General features: G+C 43.3%; 1 protein-coding gene across 1 annotated transcript; it reads right to left on the reverse strand.

The window, feature by feature from the left end:
- Positions 1-10,563, reverse strand: LOC143019457 (vitellogenin-like). The gene is made up of 15 exons (XM_076175091.1): positions 10,506-10,563; positions 9,878-10,311; positions 8,659-9,759; positions 8,402-8,552; positions 5,220-6,983; positions 4,858-5,115; positions 4,589-4,761; positions 3,821-4,413; positions 3,278-3,662; positions 3,053-3,174; positions 2,485-2,947; positions 1,788-2,321; positions 1,315-1,699; positions 843-1,207; positions 1-747 (listed from the first exon to the last, which is right to left on the reverse strand). The coding sequence occupies exons 1-15, from the start codon at positions 10,561-10,563 to the stop codon at positions 1-3; spliced, it is 7,533 nt and encodes a 2,510-aa protein (XP_076031206.1).
- Between the last annotated feature and the right edge of the window lie 16,891 nt (positions 10,564-27,454).

A 27,454-nucleotide genomic window follows, 5' to 3' on the forward strand; every position in this document is an offset into this window, starting at 1 on the left:
TTAGCACGAGTCCAATTGCCAGCTACTAAGGAAAGTGGCGGCGTCGGGTGCAAGTTCACCGTTGGGCATCATCATGTCGTCGCCTTCGAAGTTGTTCAAGGTGCCCATCAGACCTTCCAGGCGACCCAGAAGCTCAACGCTGGCATAGAGTCGGAAGGTTGGTGAGGTTTTGGACACAGACAGGTAAAGGCTTCTGGCATTTACGATGACCTCAGCGGGGCGTTGGTAAACGGTAACATATGGGTAGATAGATTGTTCCTCTTCTGTTTGCTCTTGGTCGTCCAAGTAAGCCTTGTACTCGCTGTCGATGACAATCTTGTGCAGCCTATTGCCGAGAGTGATTCCAAATTCATACTTATTATCTGGTAATGCTCTGACAGTAACATGGTCGTAACCATCAGTAGCCAGGATGTACTGACATGGAGTCACAGGCAGTTTGATCATTTTCCCATCGAAGGTGTAAAGACTCCCATCTCCATAATAGATTGCAGGAGAAGATGTGAGGGCGTTAAAGAACTTGTACTGAATAGGGATCATGGTTTGCATGAGGCCTACAAAATTCCTCCATACGGGAACTCCAGAAGAGACGCTGACTCCGTAAGGCACAGTTGTTAAGGAATACACAGGGCGGTTAAGAGGAAGCACCAGATGAAGTTTTCCTTGCTTGGCATTGTAGTTCAGTTGCAAGGTGTCTTCAAGAAGCTGGTACAGGAAATGAAGTACCTCCTCTGCTTGAGGGATATTTTCCTGTAAAGAAAATCAAAAGAGGAATGAGCCAAAGCAAACTTACTTTCATGTCTAATCTTTTCGTGAGAGAATATACACAGCAAAACAGCACTTACAAATCCAAAGCTGTGAAGGAACCAGTCGACAGTCTGACGGATGAATGGTCTCCTCATGATTTGCCGATATATGATATGGGCATCCTTCCTGACGTCTTCAACGATGTGTCTTGTGACGTAAGTCAGAGCTTCCCATTGTTCAGGGAAGTTTTCTTTAAGCATTCCAATCATCTCAACTGGGTTTAATCTGTGTTCCATTGTAGTCCAGATATCGATAATTGCTTGATATTCCTGAGGATGTGTCTCCTGCAGCCTAAGTAGTATTCCCTCAATTTTCTCCCAGAAGCGAGTCTCCTTGAGGGCACGCACGATTTCCTCTGGAGTGAATTGGTTCATCTCGTACAATTCTCTCAAGCGAAGCAGGACTGGGGAAATAAAAATAACAGTGATTATAACGAAACCTCCTTAAATCAACTATCTTATCTAGGGTGTAGCAAAAGGATGGGAATTACCTAATGGAACTTAAACTTACCCGTCCTTATTTCCATCAGACTTTCCATGATCTCGGATTCGTAAGCTTTTGTGATTTTCGACATGAGATCCACATATTCGCTGTAGATGTTGACTACAGATTCATCAAGATAATGGTAAACTTCCCTAAACATAGATACAAGCGTTTGAACTTCGCTTATAGCAACTTGGAAGATGTGAACAAAGTCGGGGATCAGACCGTCCGTGCGAAGGTCTTCGTAGATATGTGCGAATTCGCTAAGGAAATACTGGAAGACCTTGTCCGCCTCAATGACGGGCAGTTCGGCACTCTGGCTTGCCGCATCAGCTTGCAACTGCTGGTAGGTGGATTCCCACCATCCTAGGAAAGTGTTTACTTGAGATCTGATGATTTCCAGGATTTCATTCTGTAATTAGATAGAAATATTAAATGAAAAGGAATGTTTCTTTGGTGGATTTTCAAACAATGAGCTCTATTTCACTCCAAATACGAACCATGTTTTCTTGGACTTCTTCATGATGATAGTGACCTTCCAAATCAAGAGTAACGGGGGAAGTGAGCTCGGCCCTAATTCCAGCGACATCGGCAAATCTCATCAGTGGGTTCTCCCATGGCTTTTCAACACGAATGTCAAGTTCAACCTTACCAGGGCTCTTCCAGCCAGCGTTCAAATGATATTTCTTGTTTTGTTCTTCGCCAACCTTGAAGGTTACAGCTTCCACGTGAGCAGGATAGCAGAAGTGACTCTTAGTTTCGTACTCCTGAGCCTGTAAACTCCAGTGGGTATTCAGATTAAAACCATGGCAGTGAATTGTCTGCTCAGGTCGCAAGATGTTGGAGATTTCCATATCAATGGATGGCGTCCTCAACTTTGCCGAAAGAACAGCTTCCTCTGGCATGGTTCTTTGATATTTGAGAGCAATCATTTTCTCAGGAACCGAAGGATCGTACAGGTAGTGCAATTCGATGCCCTTTGTTGATTTTGTCCATGCGGTATCCAATATTACCCTCGGGTCATACAGGAGAGCCTGATTTAATTGGAAATACAAAACATCATTAGATATGACATAAATACTCTTGAATAGAAAGAATATAACAAACCCTGGAGTTGACTTTGTCATGAAAAATTGACACATGTTGAAGGTTACTTCGAAAGAAATCTACGTGTTGTCTTTGCCTAAAAAGGCTTACCTTTGTTGACATGGTCACGTCCGTCCTGTAGCTTCCCTCTGCCTTCTTCATGCCTTGAAGTGTCAGGACCACCATGTCTTCATGGGACTGGAATATATCCAGTTCCAGAGAGCCAACTACAGTTAGTGGTGAGAACCCATACTCTGCTGAAATCATGATGTCCTTAGATAGGGTAGGGTAGCTGATTTTACCTTCAATACGAGTTCCCTGAGTGCCTTTCACCTCCTGGCTAATCATATTACCGGAAACCTCGATTTTGTCTTCACTTTTATCCTTGTTGGTCCAAACCTCAACTGAAGGCTTTGACGAATCCAAACTGCTTACAGCCTCCAAAGTACGAGAAGGTGTCTCGACACGCACGTTCCACAAAAGAGGTTCTGGGTGATTAACCCTGATGTTGAAATAAGTTTCGTCGTTCTTGGTCATTTCAAGATGCATGGATCCGTCATCATTCTTCGCAGAACTGGCCTTGAAGGTACTGATGGCTTCGAAGGGCAGGACAGCCTCAATGGTGATCGTTCCAGATTTCACCCAGCTCTCTTCGTCAGATGTCCGTGTACCGTGTGACTCGATGCTTGTTTGCTTGTCTGCATGATTGAAGGCGATCTTAGCCTCGTAAGAGTTTTCCATGAGATTACCGAAGATATCAAGCAACATTGCCTCGGTCAGTTTGTTCTGGGAGATCTCCGTCTGCCAATAAAAATAAAATACAAAAATAAATCGTTAACCTTTGTTTAGACAAGAAGAAATAAACACACATCTCAGATAGTATGAGCCACGAAAACCTTCTTACCTTGAATGACACTTCCCTTGCCTCTGGAGTCAGTTTATGATAGGCGTGGATCTGGGAAACGACTTCTTCAATTTGAGGAGATTTAAGAGTCACCATGGCATCTAATTTATAGTTGAGAGGTTCCGGTAAGTTTTCAAAAACATAATCCCATTTCCACTCGTAGTTGTTTTCATCAGGAGTCTTAAAATAGATTAGACCATTCATAGAAGACTTTTCGTAAGCAAGGGTATTCTTGTTTAGGGAAGTTTGGAAAGTGAAAGTTCTCTGGTCAGGTGTGGTCCAGATCAAACTAACTTCGTTGTGACCCTCAAACATACGAAGAGGTGAAGCTAGCTGAACTTGCAGGTTGTACTGATGAGCTTCTCCCATCAAAACCAAGTTACCACTATAAAAAAGATCAATGAAAAAAATGTGAAACATATAACAGAAAATGTATAATGTATATATTTTTATTCATCTTTTATTTGATTGATTTATTTATCTATTTATTGATTTATCTATATACTTATTCATTTATATATTTATTGATTTATTTTTACTTACTGCATATTGAAGAGTCCATCCTCTGCGAGATCGTAGTTACTTTCAGTGCCAATCATTTTTGAAGTATCACCTTCAGCGTCGAAGAAGACCTCAGCCTTGATAGTTTTAGTGGTAAAATCTCGATCGTAAACGCCCTTAATCCTGCGTTGGTACTCTTCTTGAGGGAAGAGAAGGCTGTTAAAGTTGATGTGGAGTGCTTCCTTGGAAAGATGGAAATCTGCCTTGGTATCTGTAAGTTTGAGGAAGGCAAAGCTGGTCTTGATATCACTCTCTTCTTCAGAGATGATTGTTCTGTCGATCATAGAGTTGAGGAGAATACCGGTGGAGTCACTTAATTGAAGAAGCACTCTTTTCTTTTTGGGCGAAGTTTCTATAGCAGTTGTCAATCTATGTGGTCCTTCGCTGAATCCTAAGATCTCAAGATCCATCTCCTGGAGCCATTTCTTCTTAAGCTCCAGTGTGACAGGACCTTTAGCCTCGTATGTCATTTGCTCATTGTACACAGCAGTGCCTGTGAGATCATACTTGGACTCTTCGACCTCGTCGATATGAACCACGATGTCCAGTCGCTCCATAAGCTTGGGTGCCTGCAACTGAAAGGAGAGGAGTATAAGCGCAGTTATTAGTACTATGAGTAAGAATGTTTGCTTATCCACTGAATTCTAAAGGATTGACATTATATGAGTAGCTAATACGCTCATCAACAAACCTTAGAAAGGCTAGATTATCTATTGGAAAACTATTAGTTTGAAAATAAGGAGGGCTTACCTCCAGTTTATTTTCGAAAGACAGCTTCCCTTCCTCCTTTCGCGTGATCGACAGCAATGCATGGGCGATCTTTTCCTCAGTCTTCCTGTTATCAAGTTCCCAAGAGGTTTCCAATAGCATGCCGTCATAATGCAGCTTGTTAAGGGACTTCAGGTCAATGTCTCCAACAATGGCTAAGGACAGATGTTACAAAATAAGTTGCCACAGTGTGTATCAATTGAAATATCAATTCCATTTCAAATGGATGTCCGTAGGCTTGGTAATCTTACCTGTTGTTTCCACATCAACGTTCAAGTTGGCGGGGAAGATGCCGTTCTTCTTAGCGAGGGACTCGATGTCAAAGTAAACATGCTCTCCCTTCATCAAGCTGAATTTAGCGGACCATTCTGCACTGTCTTCGGCCTCTGCTGTGGGTGCGATATGTTGGTGGAGTTTCCAATCGATAATTTCGACATTGACGTTCCACTTACGCAGCTTGTCGATAAGTGGGAGGTAAATGCGAGGCGTGGAATGGAAATCAAATCCGGCTGTAAAATGAACCACTTGTTTTAAGATTACCGCAAAAAAGCTTTGTCATTTTACTACACCTATTAAACAGAAATTTTTTTCAATTATAAAACTTAATACTTACCTTCAAAGTCCAATACGATGAAGTTCCTCAGTGCGTTATGAGATCTAACTACTACATCAATGCCGGTGTTACCCTCATGCATCTCAGTAAGGACAGAGGCCTCAAACATTTGAGACTCGGCAGGGAATTCCCAGCTTGGGCTGAAGTAAATGTTGAAGTCCAACTTCCTGTGAGGATCTTCTGTTTTCAGCATCATATCTGTTTTGAAAGCATAGGTGTAGTCGCCGGATGCATGCATGATCTTATACTTCCAGAACATTTCCAGAGCCTTCTTGTCAGCATCGGTGGTAAGCGTAGTCTGAGTAGCATACTCCAAGAAAGAGGAGGTGATGGAAGCGAAGAGAGTTTGGGTGTTTTCTTTCCTGTCGTAGGAGACCTTGGCAGATGCGCCGCGAGGAGCACTGGATCCAGGAGTGTCAATGGTGAAGTCGATGACTTTGTTGTCGGGTTCATTGGTCAATAAGGCTGCCAGTCTATAGCCTTCCATGGAAGCCTCGGTTTTTTCTGCAGTCAGGCTGATCTCAATTGGATGACCAAATGGTACAGAGGTGCTGCTGATGATGTTGGGCAAGTTGAGTTTATAACAGAAGCGAAGACCCAGGTGACTATCAAAGAAGTCAGTGCACTCGTCCTTCTCTACCAAACGAGCGTCGACGATGCCTTCAGGGATGATTTTGTGTTCTGGGTTTTCGTTCAGTATTTCAATCTCTTCGTTGACCATATAGGTTTCGCTCTTGAATGAAATGAGATCCCATTTTTCTGGTATACTCCATTTGATATTCAATCCACCAGTTAAATCGATGTCAAGCTTTCCACCATTTGAAATGTGGAGATTGTTCTTAACCTTAACGCCATGCTTGAGTACAGATTTGAAGCCAACGAAACCGTCCAACTCAACAGATAGGCTAGGCATCAATTTCAAGGAAGCGTGTGGGTTCTCACCGGATAAGATTTGTCTGATGTCGACATCGGAATCCATATCAAGGCCAAGAACTGCAGCACCACACAGGTCAGCATGAAGTGGTATTCCTTGCATAGTTGGGATTGTATATTCCAAGGAGATGGGAAGAGTCCTGGCAGTATTTATGAGGTATTTGGACATAGATTCCATGTTGTGGTCCATGTAAGCGAAGAAATCACCGATGATTTGGTCAACGTCGATATTCTTAAGGTCAGATGTGAGAGAAGCGAAAGAGATCTCCTGCCCGAAAAGACGAAGAGCTAGATCAATCATAGGTTGTTTTTCCTGGTGGTTACGAGAACGCACTTTGGAGTCAACGAAATCTTCGGCATCCTGGATTTCTACATTTCTCTTGGCTCTAAGTGAGCTGGCCATATGCTGGACAACCTTGGATCCCTTATCTTGACCAAAGGCGGCGATGTCCATGATCACCTTGTTCCAAGGAGTAGACATCAGATATCCTCTAGGACCAAAGACTTCTTCCAGAAGTGAGTTGAAGCCATCTAGCCTCAAGCCTACTTCAGCCAAGTTCATCATGTTTCCAAAGATATCGGCAGTTACGTTGAAGTTGACAGATCGTGGAAGAGTAGACCTGCGGGAATAGATGAGATTGGAATCGACTTCAGCTCCCAAACCGATAGTGCGGAAGAAATGGGAGATTTCTGTATTTCTGGAGAACTTTCTGATGTCTTCACTGTAGTCAGCAGGAAGAACAATGTTGGATAGGAGGTAACGGAGGTGCTCCTTGTGTGGTGAATCAGTCTCCTGAAGGTTAGTCAGATGAGTAAGTACCAAGCTGCGTACTGAAACGAAATATAGAATAGGTCTGTAATTTTATACAGAATGAATAAGGATGTGGCACAAATAAATTCACACGTACACTTATACACATACGTACATTTTGTTAATATACACGCGCACATTATCATATATGCAAACATACATGCATACGTACATACATACATACATACATGCATACATACATACATACATACATACACAGATACATGTGTACACACGTATATAGGTAAATTCATAAAGTATATATCCATCCATACTCAGCAAGCAATTAAAAAGGGGCAAGCCACTGTATTCACGGGTTCTACTGACTAAAACTTTATATCTAGTGGTTATGATTCTATCGGGACTGACCACATTCTGGGAGTGGAGCAATACGCAGGGAGATGAAATCAAATATGAAGGAAGGGAAGAATGTATGACTACAGATGAATATAAAGGAAAAGTCAGTTGTATCAATCAATTCATCGCCCCAGTTCTCTTTTGCAGAAAACCCGATGGGCCTAGGAAACCGAATTTGGTCACCGGCTCATCCTAAAGCTCACTTAGTGAAAATATTTTGTGGATTTATCTCGACTGAATCTAGAAAAGTGTAAGATGAGGGTGTTGTATTTTCTGTGTGATGATGGCACCTAAGTTACTTGGTGTCTATTGCCAGATAAATTCTACACTGCCGAGTAATTAGCTGCTCGTAGGCTTACTAGTGCAACCCTTGCATGTTTTGAGAGTGATCTCCCTTATAGGTATATATCTGGTGAGGTAGTGACTTTTTTTTTATCAAGTTAAGGACGTTTGTTTTGTGACTATTGTACATATGCGTTTTGGATGGATGTGTTGTGGGGTACTGGAGATAGGTTGCTTAAAGGATCTGACAAAAATACAATTTAAGTCGTTTTCCTGCTGCATTCTATGGGTTACCCCTATGTGATATGATATAAGAAAAATTGTGCATGGAAGACATCGAATTCAACACTAATCTTGAAGGATAGATCGAGGGCAAAATGCTGCATTAGAAGGATGAGATCTATCATCTTCCACTGGTTTGGGCTGAACCAAGGCAGCTCTCCATGATAAGGGAGAACTATGGGTTTCTGGGCAAAGGTGGAACAGTACAACAAATAGAGAGACATTTTCTATAGAAATTGACTCAGGGTACAAAAAAAAAACATGCATTCTTCTAGGCACACCAGGCATAAAGTTTCGAGAACCTATATAAAGCCTCGAGTGAAAGAGGCACTTTATCCTTTTAGTAAGATGGTGTGGGAAGCAAATACATTGACCAAAGTGAAGGCTACAGCGGCACGTACAAGGCTCTTGACATATACTTCTCATCCTCTTTATTTACTATATGAGTAGATAGAGAGAAGGGGTTATTGAATAAAGAAATTATTATAGAAAGCTATAACGCGCACATTGAACTTACTCTGGATATTTGTCTCCTCCCTTGCAAAGTCAATAATGCGCTTTACTTCCGCCATATCTTCGACACATCTAGCGCCATTCAGGTAAGCGGTTGCTCGGATTTCGGTCTCTTCCTTCATGTCATAGTAATGGTTCAACATCTCATGTGGATTCTGGAATAAAAAAAAATGGAAAAGTGAGAACGTACCCTCCTACTTTGTGTTCAGATTGAAAACAAAAACGGGTGTAGTGTAAAGAGGCTACTGCACTGGGACTCACCCACAAGTTGCAGGGCACTTTCCTAAAGGCTTGGGCGGCCGCCACGCGAACGGAAGTTTCCACGTTGATGTCATGGTAGCACTGCTTGACTGTGGCAGCTACAGCTTCAGGGAAGTAGCCGACATTGCCAAGACCCTTGAGGAGGAGTTTGGCGTGCTCGCGCTCCTCAGGTGTGGCTCCGTGGCATGTCTCGGCAAGCTTACTGGTGGCCAGCATGATGATCTCATCGACGATCCCTTCCTCTCTGTATCTAGGGTGTTGGCGGATGTAGGTACTGACCATGGAAGCAGCTGCCAAAAGGACGGTCTTAGGGGGATGATCCATCGTGACTAGAGGGGCGAGTGACTTGATGGCGAGGGCATTGGGACGGGCCATCATGTGAAGGGCTGTGGCATAGAGGGCAGTTCTTCCTGGGGAGGCCACTCCTTGCGAAATCTCTTCCATCATGACGGGAACGGCTCCAGACTCACCGAGGAAGGCGATGGCGTCGAGGTACATCTGTTCGATCTTATGCCAGTTGGAACAGTAGGCGCCAGCACGAATATTGTCGAGGATAGCCTTGACGTGAGAATCAGGAGCATGGCGGAGCAGAGTCATTCCATGGTAGACAAGGGAGGCTGTCTCAGGCTCGACAGTGTTTTCGACCTTGGCGCAAATGTCTGTGAGGATCGCGTCGAGTCTAGGCACAACAGTGTCCCTCTTCTTGGGTGTGGTATAGTCGAACTTGAGTTGTTTCTTGACCAGATGGTTGGAAGAGAATTTGAGGAGGGCAGGGTCGACCTCTACCTGGGACTCGAACTGAAGGGTGGCCTTTTGTACAGCCTTGATGTGTTTGTAGACGCCATACATGGGTTTGAGGATGTTGGTGTCAGTACACTCGATGGAGGTGTAGAGACCACTCTGGACGTTTTGCTGGCAAATCGAGCTGGACACCTCAAGAGGAAGGGGCATGTTGAGCCACGGCAGGTTGTTCATTGTTTCAGAGGGACGGTAGAAACGGTCCTCACATCTCTTGTTGTCCTTCTCCTTGACCACTTGCACATCAGTTTCAGAGACGGGAGTCAGGGTGTAGCTGGTGGGGCACTTACCCTGGATGTCTCTCTGAGGAAAGAGGAATGAGATCGGTCAGAGCTACCAACATGTTAGATCTTAGAGAGGAGCAATCACCGATGTCGTTGAATAAAAAGAAAATAGAGAGTAGAGTTGTAGTGAGCCTTACCTCTGTGATGGTGGTTTCCTTGTTGACCTCAGAGAAGGAGGGAAGGGTGTTCTGGAGGTAGGAGGCCACACCCATCTTGGCATTGACGGACCACGTGTCGTCCTCGGGGTCGACGCACACGTGCTGCACTCGCCCGTCCATGATGGCCATCATGAGGGGACGCTCAGACACCTTGCCCATCTCTGGCACGACGCTCGCGTCCTTTCCGTTCATCTGGAACTCCTTGATGGTGATGGCCACGTCGCAGGGCGTGAGCATCGACAGTTCGACCTTGGAGTTCCATTCGACCCGGGTGTTTGCGTTCTCCACATTCTCGAAGTGAAGGTTGGACTCCCCATGCTGTTGGTAAACATAGGTGTGTCCAGGGGCGTAGCTGAGCTTGGGGCTTCCAGTTACTGGGCACTCTGTGGAGCACCGCACTCCGTCGTAGGAATCTGTGTGAATGGAAAAGGAACAATTGTGTTTCTGTAAATTCTAGTCACAAGATTAAACTGCGCCAACCTTTTCGAATACATGAATGAAAATATCGGCACAACTTGCATTCGAAGTGTGTGGTTTATAAGCAAATTCTATACTGTTATTGAGAAAATAGAAGAAAAAAATCTTCAGGATAGCCAAAAGAACTTACAAACATGAGCAATTAAGGCAAAGCAAAGGGTCGTGAGGAGAAAGAGTGATCGCGCCATGGCGTCTGTCTGAAGACTGCACCACGACTGCTGTTGTGGACTTCCTTGCAAGTATTTATACCTCTGTCATCGTCTCCAAGAGTTACTATGTGGAACAAGGACCTTGGCAACCGATATGGGTAAACATATGATAAAGGTCCTTATTCTGATAGAGGGCAATGATAAGTGACTATCATAATATATATTATGTATGCTATACATTATGAGCTATATGTCATTTATTGTATATAATACATTATACATTCTGCATTGTACATTGTGCATGATATATTATATATAATATATCATATATTATATATGATATATTATATGGTATATGATATATGATATATGATATATGATATATATGATGTATAATATATGATGTATTATATATTATATGTTATATGTTATATATATATATTATATATTATATATTATATATTATATATCATATATGTTATATATTATATTTATTATGTTATATATTATATATTGTATTATATATTATATATTATATATTATATATTATATATTATATATTTTTATTATATATTATATACAATATATTATATATTATACTGTATATTGTATATTGTATATTATATATTATATATTATATATTATATATCATATATCATTATATATTATATATTATATATTATATATTATAAATTATATATTACATATTATATATTATATATTATATATTACATATTATATATTATATATTATGTATTATATATCATATATTATATATTATATATTATATATTACATATTACATATTATATATTATATATTATATATCATATATTATATATTACATATTATATGCTATAATAAAGTAGTAGCTTCTGGCTGTCTGCCTGTTTGTTTATTTGTTCACGAAATCCTCGTAGGGTTTTGTAGATAGACCCCCATATCCAGGTACTTGAATATCTATATTTCATTAAAAAAATATTTTGGTTAGGGTTAAGGTTTAAAGTTAGGTGGGGTATGGTGTGGTAACACACCGCTACTGTACTGTCCCCTTAAGTTGCATAGCATTTTTGTGACAAATTACTATGATTAAACAAACCATTATATGAGTCCATAAATATTAATTATATTTGTGAAATTAATGTTGCCAGTAATATGATAGCCTTTGTAAGGAGAAAGAATGTAAATGTAAAATGATTGTATATTTTTACCATATGTTGAAATATCGATTATTTTTATTTGATTTTATCGCTGGCGGGCGACCTGTAAAATATCTAAAGTTTGTTGGAGTTCGTCTCTTACGTGCGAGTACCGTTCGCCATGTAGTATTAACAATCCACTACAATGGTTGGGTTAAGGATTATTCACGAACTTCTCCCAGGTTTTTGCATATAGACCCCTATAACCATATATATTCTGAAACCTTATAACCCAAGGTACGTGAATAAAGATCTCTCATTGTCTGTCTGTTTTTTTTTTTTTTCACGAATTCTTAGTGTTTTGGAGATCGACCCACATAACCATAAATATTCTGATACCCTATCTCTCCAGGTACTTAGGTAGCTATATTTCATTAAGAAAAATATTTTGGTTAGGGTTAAGGGTTAAAGATAGGTGGGGTATGGTTAGGTTAGGGATTATTCATGATATATGATATATCATATATGATATATGATATATGGTGTATAATATATAATATGTAATATATAATATATAACATATAATATATAGTATATAGTATATAATACATAATGTATGATATATAATATATAGTATATCATATATAATATATAATATATAATATATAGTATATAATATATAATATATAATATATAATAAATTATATATAATATATGATGTATAATATATAATATATAACATATAATATATAATATATAATATGTGATATATAATATATAATATATAATATATAATATACAATATATAATGTATAATTTATAATATATAATATATAATATATAATATATGATATGTAAAATATAATATATAATATATGATATATTATATATGATATACTAGCCAAATTACCCGCGCATTGCTGCGAATTCGTGAATAATTCCTAACCTAACCATACCCAACCTAACTTTAACCCTTAACCCTAACCAATATCATTATTACTTTTTTAATGAAATATAGCTTTAAGCACTCCCCCTTCCAGGTGTGCGCTCCCCCCCCCCAAAGTTCGGAAATCCTAGTTTGAAAATACATACATACACAAACACAAATATCATATGTATACATTCTTTTGCGTGCGTGTGTATGGGCATGTGTATGTGTGTGTGTGTGGATTGACAATAAATGTCTACAACTAAAAGATAAAGAAATGTATCTCGTTTATTTATCTTTAGAATATACATGGTTATAGGGGTTTATCTGCAAAAACCTAGGAGGAGTTTGTGAATAAACAATTTCCGCCCACACTAAAGTTAACTGAAAATAACCAATATTTCAACATTTTGGTAAAATTATAGAATCATTTTACATTTACATGCTTTCCTCTTACAAAAGATATCATGGTTTGTAGCAACATTAATTTCACAAATATAAATAATGTTTATGAACACATACAATGGTTTGTATAATCATATTAATTCCTATGTCACAAAAATGCTACGTAACTTAAGGGAATACTACAGTAGTGACGTTTTCCCACACCATAAACCACCTAACTTTAACCCTTGACACTAACCAAAATGATTCTTTAAAATAAAATATAGTTATCCAAGTACCTGGAGTGATAGGGTATCAGAATGTATATGGTTATGGTGGTCTATCTCCAAAACCCAAGGAGGAGTTTGTAAACAAACAAACATAGAAACAAAGAGACAGACAGAGGCTACTACTTTATCATAGTAGATGATATATAATATGTAATATATGATATATAATATGTAATATATGATATATAATATGTAATATATAATATATAATATTTAATATGCGATATTATATTTATTACATACTTTATATTATATGTATTATTTATCTTATATTATATGTACTATATATTTTATGTTATATGTATTATATATATTATATTATATATAATATACCGGTATATTTTATATTATATGTATTATAGGAGAGGAACAGAGGGAGTAACTGGTGAGGAACAGTGTACGTTTAGGACAGGTAAAGGTTGCGTAGATCAGATTTTTGTGGTAAACAGATATGTGAGAAAGCTATAGGAAAAGGTAAGGATTTTTGGGGGCTTTTATGGATCGTGTGTCAGGATTAGAAATGGAGAAAGTGAGTGGTTGAAGGTAAAGGTGGGACTTCGTCAGGGATGTGTTGTCACCCTGGCTGTTCAATTTATACATCGATGGGGTGGTGCGAGAGGTAAATGCAAGGGTGGTGGGTCAGAGATTGGAGATGGTTAAAGAAAATGGAGAATAGTGGGAGGTAAGCCAGCTGTTGTTTGCGGACGACACTGCGCTTGTAGCAGGATCAGAGGAGGGACTGAGGAAGTTAGTGACGGAGTTTGGGAAAGTGTGTGAAAGAAGAAAGTTGAAGATGAATATGGGTAAAAATAAGGTGATGAGATGTACAAGGGGTGAAAGTGGCAGCATATTGGAAGTGAGTATTAGGGGAGGTAGACTGGAGGAAGTGGATAGTTTTAGATACTTGGGTGCGAATGTGGCAGGAAAGGGAGGAGTGGAGGTGGAGGTAGAATGTAGATTGAGAGAAGCGAGTAAATGCCTTGGTGGACTAAAAAGTGTAATAAGAAATAGAGGAGATTGTATGAAAGAGTGATTGTACCGACAGCACTGTATGGGGCAGAAACATGGAACATAAGAGAGGAATAGAGGAGTTTGAATGTGTTTGAGATGAGATGTCTGAGAAGTATGATAGGGTTTACTAGGTAACTCGATATGCGCAGCCTGCCGGCGATAGAAAATGTTACCATACGTATTCAAGTTAAATTCACTTAAGAAATTAATACAAAAAAAATCGAGTACGTCGCAGTGTACTGAAATATGGTAGCTGTGTTACAAGAACAAGCTGTAGGAAACCTGATTGCATTACATAAAAGAGAAATGGTGAAATACAAATAAAAGAAATATAACCAAAATTACTACTTGGAAAATTACGCTCCAATACTAACGCTTACTTGACGTGAGGGCAAAGACAACAAAAGACAGCAGCTGATCTGACCATGTTGACCTTCTGGGTGTGTCAACTGGTCTACACAGCTGACCAATAAGGAGGGGGGATGAAAACTGTGTGCTTGCAGACAACTTACGATCATCACAAGAAAGAAAGAAAACACGTGAACATTAGGTACGTGACTATATATATATATATATATATATATATATATATATATATGTGTGTGTGTGTGTGTGTGTGTGTGTGTGTGTGTGTGTGTGTGTGTGTGTGTGTGTGTGTGTGTGTGTGTGTGTGTGTGTCAACTCTCAGATAGGACACACACATTGGGTACGTATATATGTATATATATATATATATATATATATATATATATATATATAACATATATATATATATATATATAACCTAACCTAACCTAACCTAACCTAACCTAACCTCTCTCTCTCTCTCTCTCTCTCTCTCTCTCTCTCTCTCTCTCTCTCTCTCTCTCTCTCTCTCTCTCTCTCTCTCTCTCTTTCTCTCTTTCGTTTTTTAAAAAGTTTGTCTGTGTACCTGGTTTGCATAATAATTCCATGTTGCTAGCATTAAATAACTGAGCCAGGTTTGTGGCGACGTCATTGCAAGCCCCGATTGCTTGGAGATACTTATCAATACATTTCTTTTGGTTTTTAAATAGTGGTGAGGGTATAAATGTAACAACTGATCTTTAGTGGTAGGTATCTTGTACGTTTTGAATTTCAACTGTTTACTTTGATAAGGAGTGAAATTCCCGTAGTTTGTCATCAAATAGTGCAGGCGAGAGGGAGAAAATACAATGGAATGGGCAAACTAAATAATCATAAAGATATTAAAAAACCCTTTTTAGAGATATCTTAGGTCTAGCAATATGACATAGTCAGAATATAAAGAAAGGTAGGAAAACTAAGAAAGTAAACGAAGCTGTAGTGGTTAAAACAGAAATGAAGTGAGAGAGCAAGCTCAACAAGATGCAATATGATGTCATTTTGTAGTAGATGATACCATTGCAACGAAGTATGTTCACAAATATCAAATACGCATAAGAACACGCCAGATAGAGAAAATAGAATTATGAATTCAAACAATGGGTCACTGGCAAGGAAATTAATTCACTCATTGGCCAAGAGCGATGATGATCTTTCACAGCTCATTAGACAATATCTATCAAGAGATCAATAAATTGATCCACGAGATGAATAATAACGATAACAAAACTGAAAGCCTTGATCTATTCAGTGATACTCAAAATGATCAGAAAAATGGAAGAATGGAGGAGAACTACAAAAAATTACAGATAAACTGACAATGAAAATGAACATGTTTGCAAGAATAGTAGTTGAAAAATGTAAGCAACAACAACAACAACAGAAACGTGCCAATGGTAAAGTTCAAACCTATATAGAAAAGGCAAAACAAACTTGGAAAGGACATCTGATACCGAGCTTTGATGATAAACAGAAGATTTAGAAAATAAAGAGGGGTTTGTTTTTGTAACAAAGTGCGGTATATGTTTATGCCAAAAATGAAACTATGTCATGTATCCATAGATGATAATGATGACAACGAATATTATCCTCTTGAACAAATTGTTGCATTTGAACTGAAGGAAATAAAAATTTTATTTTCTTCGTAAAAAATATGATTTAGAAAAAATGTGGTAAAATTGATATGCAAAGAAAACATGTTTATAAATACCCAAAGTATTTGTGAGACAGGCAAAAAATATTATATCACCCTGTAAGAAGCTGGTAGGAAAGAGGGTAGAAAGAGGGGTAGAAGACGGGTGTTGCATTTTATAAGTAGGTTGTTTGTAAATAACAGCCCGAGCGAGCTTTCCGAGTTCGCTTTTCCGCTTTGTGTAGGTAATAAGATAGTACTTGTAAATACCAGACTGCGAGCTCGAATGTATATTTGTATGTTGTTGAGATGACATTTTTTTGTAACCTAAGTGAGAATTATGCAGAGACTCGAGATTATTCTAAGTAAACAATATTGCCGTAAAGACTTGAAACAAAGAATCTGATTGGTGAAAGGGTGGAGGAGGAGAAAATTCAACTGGTAAGTAAGATTACGCACTTTGGGGAAAATCTTAAATATAAAGCTAAAGATCATTGGATTAAGAAAACCACTATGTCACTGCAAAGATCACGTAGGATCTTGTATACATCTCTCGGGGGATTCCTTGGAAGAACTTTAGAGAGGGCGTTGTGTATAAGAATTAACAGAGATCAGAATAAAAAGGAGATTTGATTCAAGTAGACAAAAGATGATAACTGGGAGAAGTGAGTCGCCATATCCATGAGCGAAGGCCGATATGGCAACCATACATCTAATCTCTGAAATATTTCACAGCCCCTTTATCAAGCAAGCATGTAACCCAAAATCAGTTAATAGAACATCAGGGGCTTTCGGGAATGTGACTAGACTCTCCGTTGTAATGCCCACTTGCTCACCTGCTCACCATCCTCAGGTGTAGGCTTATGGCCTGACCTGGTGTGGGTTTTTAGGCCGATGTTGGATCGCCAACCAACCTGGCCAGGGCTGTCGAGAACCAACTTAGTAAGTCCAGAGAGGGTTTCAGGACTTGACCTCATGACCACCTGATCATGAGTTCAAGACGGTATCCACTGGGCTACCGTGTGCCCCCCCCCCCTCTGTGAATGTTGGTGCGAATATAGGTCTCTTCAACTCTTATGCAAGTTATGCTGCGAATACTCGTATATCGAAGTACTGTCAAAGAAACAAATTCATGGGGAGTATAGTATATATTCTCCCTAATTACCTAGTAAAGTGTGTTATAGTCAAATCCAAAAGTATGTGTAATCCTAGGAATAGAATAGTATACTCTTACATTCTCTTCTAATATTAAGATATTTAGATATATGTCTCTTCCACCAGACGAGCTTAAGATAGTTGTAGTACAACTTTACTTCTTATTGCACTGGGTAACACCATTTCACTTTTGTCTTGTCTTTGGCCCCAAACCATAATTCTCCAGTTATCTCCTTCTTAAGAAAAAAAAAAAAAAAAAAAAAAAAAAAAAATCCTAAAAATTTGCTGTTGTGGTTAGAACAATAAATTTACATTTTTGCCTTATTTTATTATAGTATGGGTTGCTATTGGTTTTCATATCCGGTAAGGACCTTTGCAAAATCTTAATTGCCTATCTAATTGCTTTTGAAATATTGCAAATAAATTAAGACAATTAAAGAATTAATCTTATATGTTCTAAAGACTTTTTATCTTAATAAGAAAATTCTTGAACTGACCAGATCAAGCAAGAAATTTTTCATATTTAGAAGAATTTGCTTATATTTCAGAAACCCTCTTAAAGTTTCTAGAATGTTATACTATTTTTCAGAAGTTTCTAGAACATTTTAGACATTCTATTCAAAGTATACATTTCCAGAACATTCTAAAACTTTCTAGAGTACAATAGAAATATGTATAATATTCGAGAATTTTCTAGAATCTACAACTATTTTCTAGAATGATACAGAGTATTTTAAAGTAGGTTCTAGAATAATCTAAACATATTGAAAACATCCTAGAACATATTCTAGAAAGGCTAAGAATATTCTAGAGTACTGATTGAAAATATATATGTTGGATCTTGCAGATCGCTAATCAGTTCTTCTTTGTCTGCCTGAAAAGACACAAAAAAGACAAAAATCGTATTACATAGTTTTATTCTAAAGTCAAAAGATGAATGTAAAAATCTAGATATACAAAAATTATAATCAAACTAACTAACATGGATGGTAACGAGGGATAATAGAGTGGCTTGTTTTTAAGTCTACTACGTATTAAAATAATGTGCATATGTTTTAGCATACTTTACATCTCTATCTCTCTCTCTCTCTCTCTCTCTCTCTCTCTCTCTCTCTGTGTGTGTGTGTGTGTGTGTGTGTGTGTGTGTGTGTGTGTGTGTGTGTGTGTGTGTGTGTGTGTGTGTGTGTGTGTGTGTGTGTGTGTGTGTGTGTGTGTGTGTGTGTGTGTGTGTGTGTGTGTGTGTGTGTGTGTGTGTGTGTGTGTGTGTGTGTGTGTGTGTGTGTGTGTGTTGTGGCAACTAAAACAAATATCTTTAATCATATGCTCATTACCTCGCTCCTAAAGTGATTCATACACAAGCACATCACAGAAACACACATATATGTATAGGCATATATGTTTTATTCTGTGTACCAAAAAGATTCGTTCCCCATATAAGTAAAGTCGGAAGAGATATGGGCAAAGAGGATTTTTTTCAAGATATTGTATTTCTATCCGTTTTAGTTCGTTTGAAATATCATTCTGGCAGGCACTTTTATTCAGCCGAGGGGATCCCGAAAACTTGATAGCAACCAATTGTAGCAGTTACCCACAGGAATTACACAATCCACAGCTGCCTCAAAATCCGAAGAGACTACTTGACACGGTTCCAACAGCTTTTAGCGGTTGACCACAGTTGCGGCTGCTCCACACGTCCCCATCAGCCCACGAAGACTTCAAGACCAGCTCTGGTTCAAAGAAGGACCAAGTACATTTTTTTTTCCTTGGTTCCTGGCAACGTGGCTACAGTGGACTCTCTGTTGGGCCTGATCTGGTGTGGGCTTTTAGGCCGACGTTGGATTGCCTCCCATTCTGGCCAGAGCTGACAAGAACCAATGCAACAAGCCCGCAGAGGGTCTCGGGACTTGAGCTCACGACCACCTGTTCACGAGCACAAGACGTTATCCACTGGGCTACCACACGGGACCCTCTTGTGCGAGTTTCAATAATTTCCAAATTATTTAGTAAATGATGTTGACGTTAAATCCAAAAAATGTGTGTATACCTAGGAGTAGAATAACATGCTCTAACATCATTGTCTAATATCAATGATATTTAGATATATATTTCTTCCACCTGACGAATTTTTTCCGAGAATGCTTATGGAGTGTAAATTTGAAATCTGCGACCAGTTAACTGAAATATTACATAAATCGGTAGACACTGGTTTTGTGCCTACTGCTTGGAGGCAGGCAAACGTTGTTCTTGTTTTTAAGAAGGGAGATATATCGTCTATATGCAACTACAGGCCAATCAGTTTGACACCAGTTATAGGTAAAATGCTTGAATCAATAATAGAAAATAGACACAGAGAACACATCGAGCGACATAATTTAATTCGTGACACACAGCATGGTTTCTCCAAAGTATTACAAAAGATTACAAAAGCTGAGCATGCCGACAAGAGACTTTTTGGTCCATTTCTAGGTCGGATGCGAAAAAAAATCATGATAATAATGAATGAATAGATAAAAACTATAATAATGTAAATGACAAATAAAATCCATAAATAAATACATAGGCATAGTTAAGTAATAAACAAACAGGTAATTAGAAAATAATAATAAATTGACATATGACTAATAATAAATGAGAATCAAACAAACGAATTATAACAAAACAAAAACAAATAATATAAAATAAATTATAATCACTACAGCATCTTGCTTATGTGTTTATCTAAATGATTCTTAAAGCTTCGAACTGAACTACATTGCACTGCCTCTGCAGGAAGTTTATTTCATTCATTAACTAAACGGTTGGCGAAATTGTTTCTACCCACTTCCAAATTGAATCTATTTCCGGGCAGTTTGAGACCATTGTTTCTTGTCTGACTCTCATTCAGTGTGAAAATTTTGTCACTTTTGATGTTGTCAATTCCCTTTAGAATTTTAAAGACCTGTATCAGCTCACCTCTGAGTCTATGCTTTTTTAGGGAAAACAGATTCATATGTTTTAGTCGATTTTCGTATGATTTATTTTTCATACTTGGAATCAGTTTTGTGGCTCGTCGTTGTACATTTTCCAGTCTGTCAATGTCTTTAATGAGATTCGGTGACCATACAGAAACAGCATATTCCAAATGTGGACGAACTAACAATTTATTATATAGCTTGTTGATGAGTGATGGGCTTTTGAAGTCAAAAGATCGCGCAATCAGTCCTAGAATCTTATTTGCTTTCTCAGAGGCTGAAATACACAGCTTGGATGATTTTAGATCGTTACTGATAATTACGCCGAGATCTTTTACACTATTCACATTTGTTAATGAATTTCCAAATAGCTTGTAATCGTACTTACTGTTATTTTTACCTATGTGCATTACCTTGCATTTACTCGTGTTAAATTTCATTAGCCACTTTTCAGACCATTGGTGTAATTTACCTAAATCTTCTTGAATATCTAATTGGTTTAAGTGATCATTTGCCACTCCGCACAGTTTTGTATCATCAGCAAATTTGGAAACTAGATTTTAGTCCATGGTCTATATCATTTATATATACTATGAATAGAAGTGGCCCAAGAACGGAACCCTCAGGAACTCCACTTGTAACATTTTTCCATCTAGAAGTTTTTCCATTAAAAAAACTCTCTATTTTCTATCATTCATCCAATTACTAGTCCAAGTTAATAGGCTACCACCTATTCCGTGTGAAGCTAATTTAGTAAGTAGTCTTTCGTGGGGGACGGTATCAAAAGCTTTTGCAAAGTCAAGATATATTAAATCTATATTGTTTCTTTTGTCATAATTTGAGATAACTGTGTTCCAGAATTCGAGTAAGTTAGTCACGCAAGAACGCTTCCGTCTGAAACTATGCTGGCTATCATTTATCAAACAGTTACTTTCAAAATGATGTTCGATAGCATCTCTGATGATAGTTTCCATCATTTTCCCTACGATTGAAGTCAAACTTATAGGCCTATAGTTATTTGGTTTCTTTTTGTCACTTTTTTTTAATATGGGAGTAACGTTAGCTAGCTTCCATTCTCTTGGGACATCTCCGGATATGATGGATTTCTTGAAAATAATTTCTAATGGAACAACAATCTCATTTTTCATTTCCTTTAAGATTCTTGGATGCCAACCGTCAGACCCTGGTGTTTTATCAAGTTTGAGTTTCTCTATACACCTTTTAATTTTTTCTTTTGTTATATTTACCGTAGTGAGTAAGATTACCCAAGACTTTTCACAGGTTTCAGTTTGGAGTTCACTTTGAGGTGTTTAGTTTACGAATACCGAGCTAAAATAATTGTTTAACTCGACGTTTGGTTCATGCCACAGCGCCAGTTCTGCTTTCCAAAAATGGCCCACTAGGTACTCCAGATTCACTGTCGAGGCTTCAGTCAACCAAACCCGACCTCTCACCATTTAAAATTTGAGAAAAGGTTGAGAACGTTTCGTCCCCAAGACCTCTAATCATTCGCTTTACCGGATGAAACTCTGTAGCGAGCACCAGCTATCCTGAGGGAAACTTCGGAGGGAACCAGATACTAGATGGTTCGATTAGTCTTTCGCCCCTATACCCTGCTCCAACGATCGATTTGCACGTCAGAATCGCTACGAACCTCCACCAGAGTTTCCTCTGGCTTCGTACTGGCCAGGCATAGTTCACCATCTTTCGGGTCCCAACATGTCTGCTTTTGGTACTCACCATCCACGGTGGGGTTTGCAAGTCACGAGCTTGCGCCGGCCGCGAGGCGGATCGGCCCTCGGGCCCCTTCGGGTGAGGCCCTTCACTTTTATTTCGCCCTTCACTTTCATACGCAAGATGCCAGAGTTGCGGATGTCGGGTCCCGGATTTCTTTTGCCGACCTCATATGAAGGGGAAATTCGCCTTCACTTCGTCCTCCGTCACGCCGAGAAGTTGGGCTTAACCGGCCCTCCATGTCCCAATCTTGGCCAACAGTCCCAAAATTGGGCCCAACGAGGCTCACGTCGGAACGAGCCGGCTGAGCCAGCTTCGATCCACTCCCCCGCTACCTTGCCGGCCTCCCGCCAACTATCGAGGTATGCCCACCACCGTCACCCAGCACTCGCTCAACATCACTTAACCCCTTCGGGAGTTCTCGGCCACTGCGGAGTCTAGGGGGAGCGCACGCGAAATATGGAAAAACAGAATCAACCTCTGGGTTGGCGTCCAAATAATACGCCGACCACACCAACCTACAATCCCCCTACCTGCTCCTCGAGGACGGTCGGTCGGGCCCGGCCCGGCCCGCCCCACTACCGTGACGTAGACCAGCAATCAGTCTAAACCAGTTCTACTCAAAGTGGTGGTCCGCGCGGACCGGTGCCGGTACGCAGCCATGCCAAGTAAGCATTTGTGAAGTTGAAATTCCGAGTCCTATCAAGAGTATTTAAGCTACAAGTTCCGCGGGCAACCCGGCCACCCTGGGCCATCCAGAGTCAGTCTCCATCATTTATCAACAAACTAGATGTTGCGAGATACAAAGACAGGCAGGTCACCACAGGTATAACTCCCCTTCCTATACAATACAGCTAGGTAAATACAACTAAGTAAATACACACACACACAAACACACACACACACACACACACACACACACACACACACACACACACACACACACACACACACACACACACACACACACACACACACACACCGGCCACCGTGGACAACAGCAGTCGCCCGACATCACTTAGCCCATCAGCGGGGTGCTTCGCCACGGTCCGAGGCCGGGACGGGACGGGATGGGCCGGGGGCACGTCGGCCGAAAGTAGTGGGCACCCAACCCCCGGACACCGTGGACAGAAAACAACAGTCGGCCGACATCACTTAGCCCGTCCGCGGTGTGCTACGCCCCGGTCCGCGGCCGGGGCACGTCGGCCGAAAGAAGTGGGCACCCTACCCCCGGCCACCATGGACAGACAACAGCAGTCACCCGAAATAATTTTGCCCGTCCGTGGCCGGGAAGGGACGGGACGGGACGGGACGGAAAGGGAAGGGCCGGGCAGGGACACGTGGGCCGAAAGAAGTGGTCACCCCACCCCCGGATACCGTGGACAGACAATAGCAGTCGGCCGACATCATTTAGCCAATCCGAAGGGATGCTCCGCCACGGTCCACGGCCGGGGCACGTCGAACGAAAGAAGTGGGCACCCCACCCCCGGCCACCGTGGACAGACAACAGCACTCGGCCGACCACACTTAGCCCGTCCGCAATGTGCTCCGCCAAGGTTCGCGGCCGGGGCATGTCGGCCAAAAGAAGTGGGCACCCCCCCGGACACCATGGATAAACAACAGCAGTCGGCCGAAAGTACTTAGCCCGTCTGTTGTGTGCTCCGCCACTGTCTGCAGCCGGGGCACGTTGGCCGAAAAAAGTAGACACCCCACCCCTGGTCACCATGGAGAGACAACAGCACTCGGTCGACATCACATAGCCCATCCGCGGGGTGCTCCGCTACGGTCCGCGGCCGGAGCATGTCGGCCAAAGAAGTGGGCACCCCCCCCCCCCGGACACTGTGGACATGCAAAAGACGTCGGCCGACATCACTCAGCCCGTCCGCAGGGGTGCACCGCCACGGTCCGCGGCCGGGTCACGTCAGCCGAAACAAGTGGGCACCCCACCCCCGGCCACCGTGGACAAACAACAGCAGTCAGTTGACATCACTTAGCTCGTCCGAAGGGGTGCTCCGCCAAGGTCCGCGGCCGGGGTACGTCGGCTGAAAGGAGTGGGCACCCCTCCCCCGGCCACTGTGGACAGACAACAGTCGGCCGACATCACTTAGCCTGTCCGCGGCCGGGAAGGGACGGGACGGGCCGGGCCGGGCCGGGGCACGTCGGCCGAAAGAAGTGGGCACACCACCCCGGACACCGTGGACAGACAACACCATTCGGTGGACATCACTTAGCCCGTCCGAACGGGTGCTCCGCTAAGGTCCACGGCCGGAGCACGTCGTTCAAAAAAAGTGGGCACCCCACCCCCGGCCACCATGGACAGACAACAGCAGCCGCCCGACATCACTTAGCTCGTCCGCGACCGGGACGGGACGACCAGGGCCGGGGCACGCAGCCAAAAGAAGTGAGCATCTCACCCCCGGACACCGTGGACAGACAACACCAGTCAATCGACATAACTTAGCCCGTCCAAAGGGGTGCTCCGCCACGGTCCGCGACCGAGGCACGTCGTTGGAAAGAAGTGAGCACCCCACCCCCGGCCACCGTGGACAGACAACAGCAGTCGACCGACATCACTTAGTCCGTCCGCGGCCGGGACGGGACGGGCCGGGCCGGGGCACGTCGGCCGAAAGAAGTGTGCACCCCACCCCCGGCCACCGTGGACAGACAACAGCAGTCGGCCGACATCACTTAGCCCGTCCGCGACCGGGACGGGACGGGACTGGACGGGCCGGGCCGGGTTGGTCCACGTCGGCTGAATGAAGTGGGCACCCCACCCCCGGAAACCGTGGACAGACAACAGCAGTCGGCCGACATCACTTACCCCAAGGGGTGCTCCTCCACGGTTCGAGGCCGAAAGAAGTGGGCACTCAACCCCCGGATACCGTGGAGAGCCCTCACCAGTCAGCCGACATCACTTAGCTCTTCTTCGGCCATGATGGGATGGCACGGCCCGGGGCGGGGCGGGGCACTTCGCCCGAAAGAAATGGGCACCCCACACCCGGACACCGTGAACAGAACACAGCAGTCAGCCGACATCACCTAGCCCGTCCGAAGGAGTACTCCGCTACGGTCCACGGCGGGGGCACGTCGACCAAAAGAAGTGGGCACCCCTCCCCCGGCCACCGTGGACAGACAACAGCACTCGGCCGACAACACTTAGCCCGTCCGCGGTGTGCTCCGTCAAGGTTCGCGGCCGGGGCATGTCGACCGAAAGAAGTGGGCACCCCACCCCCCGGACACCGTAGATAGACAGCAGCAGTCAGCCGAATCAATTAGCCCGTCCGCTGTGTGCTCCGCCACTGTCTGCGACCAGGGCACGTTAGCCAAAAGAAGTAGGCACCCCACCCCTGGCCACCGTAGACAGACAACAGCAGTCAGTCGACATCACATAGCCAGTCCGCAGGTTGCTCCGCCACGGGCTGGGGCCGGGGCATGTCGGCCGAAAAAAGTCGGCACCCCACCCTCGGACATCGTGGACAGACAACAGCCGGCAGCAGACATCACTCAGCCCGTCCAAAGGGGTGTGCCGCCACGGTACGAGGCCGGGTCACGTCGATCGAAAGAAGTGGGCACCCTAACCCCGGCCACCGTGGACAAACAACAGCAGTCGGCCGACATCACTTAGCCCGTCCGCGGCCGGGACAGGACGGGCCGGGCCGGGCCGGGCCGGGCACGTCGGCCGAAAGAAGTGGGCACCCCACCCCCGGACACCGTCGAACGACAAAAGCAGTCGGTAAACATCAATTATCCTGTCCGAAGGGGTGCTCTGCCACGGTTCATAGTCAGACCATGTCGGCCAAAAGAAGTGTCCACCCCACCCCGGCCACCGTGGACAGACAACACCAGGCGGCCGACATCACTTAGCCCGTCCGCAGCCGGGAAGGGACGGAACGGGACGGCCGGGACGGGGCACGTCGGCCGAAAGAAGTGGGTACCCCCACCCCCGGACACCGTGGACATACAACAGCAGTCGGTCGACATTACTTAGCCCGTCCGAAGAGTTGCTCCGCCACGGTTTGCGGCCGGGGAACGTCGGCCGAAAGCAATGGGCACCCCACCCCTGGACACCGTGAACAGAGAACAGCAGTCGGTCAACATAACTTAGCACGTCCGAAGGGGTGCTCCGCCACGGTCCGCATCCGGGGCATGTCGGCCAAAACAAGTGTGCACCCCACCCCCGGCCAACGTGGAGAGACAACAATCGGCCGACATCACTTAACGCGTCCGCAGCCGGGACGGGCCGGACCGGGTTTGTCCACGTCGGCCGAAAGAAGTGGGCACCCCACTCCTGGACACAGTGGGCAGACAACAGCAGTCGGCCGACATCACTTAGCCCGTCCGAAGGGGTGCCCGCCACGGTCCGCGGCCGGGGCACTTCGGCCGAAAGAAGTGGGCACCCAACCCCCGACACCGTCGAAAGACAACAGCAGTCGGCCGACATCACTTAGCTCGTCTTCGGCCAAGACGGGATGGGACGGGCCGGGATGGGGCACGTCGGCCGAAGGAAGTAGGCACCCCACACTCGGGCACTGTGGACAGAAAACAGCAGTCGGCCGATATCACTTAGCCCGTCCGAAGGGGTGTTACTCCGGGGCCGGGACACGTCGGCCGAAAGAAGTGGGCACCCCAACCCCGGACACCGAGGACAGACAATAGCAGTCGGTCGACATCACTGAGCCCGTCCGAAGGGGTGCTCCGCCATGGGCCGCAGCCGGGGCACTTCGGCCAAAAGAAGTGGGCACCCCCACCCCCGGCCACCCTGGATAGACAACAGCAGTCAGCCGAAATCATTTAGCCCGTCCGCGGCCGGGAAGGGACGGGACAGGACTGGCCGGGCGGGGGCACGTCAGCCGAAAGAAGTGGTCACCCCACCCCGGACACCGTGGACAGACCACAGCAGTCGGCCGACATCATTTAGCCAATCCGAAGGGGTGCTCCGCCACGGTCCACGGCCGTGCCACGTCGACCGAAAGAAGTGGGCACCCCACCCCTGGCCACCGTGGACAGACAACAGCACTCGGCCGACAACACTTACCCCGTCCGCGTTGTGCTCCGCCAAAGTTCGCGGCCGGGGCATGTCGGCCGAAAGAAGTGGGCACTCCACCCCCCGGACACCGTGGATAGACAACAGCACTCGGCCGAAATCACTTAGCCCGTCCGCTGTGTACTCCGCCACTGTCTGCGACTGGGGCACGTTAGCCAAAAGAAGTAGGCACCCCACTCCTGGCCACCGTGGACAGACAACAGCAGTCGGTCGACATCACTTAGCCGTCCGCGGGGTGCTACGCCACGTTCCGCGGCCGGAGCATGTCGGCCGAAAGAAGT

This window comes from Oratosquilla oratoria, chromosome 37 (assembly GCF_046742065.1).
Source record: "Oratosquilla oratoria isolate Oo_2021 chromosome 37, ASM4674206v1, whole genome shotgun sequence".
Taxonomy (NCBI): Eukaryota; Metazoa; Arthropoda; class Malacostraca; order Stomatopoda; family Squillidae; genus Oratosquilla; species Oratosquilla oratoria.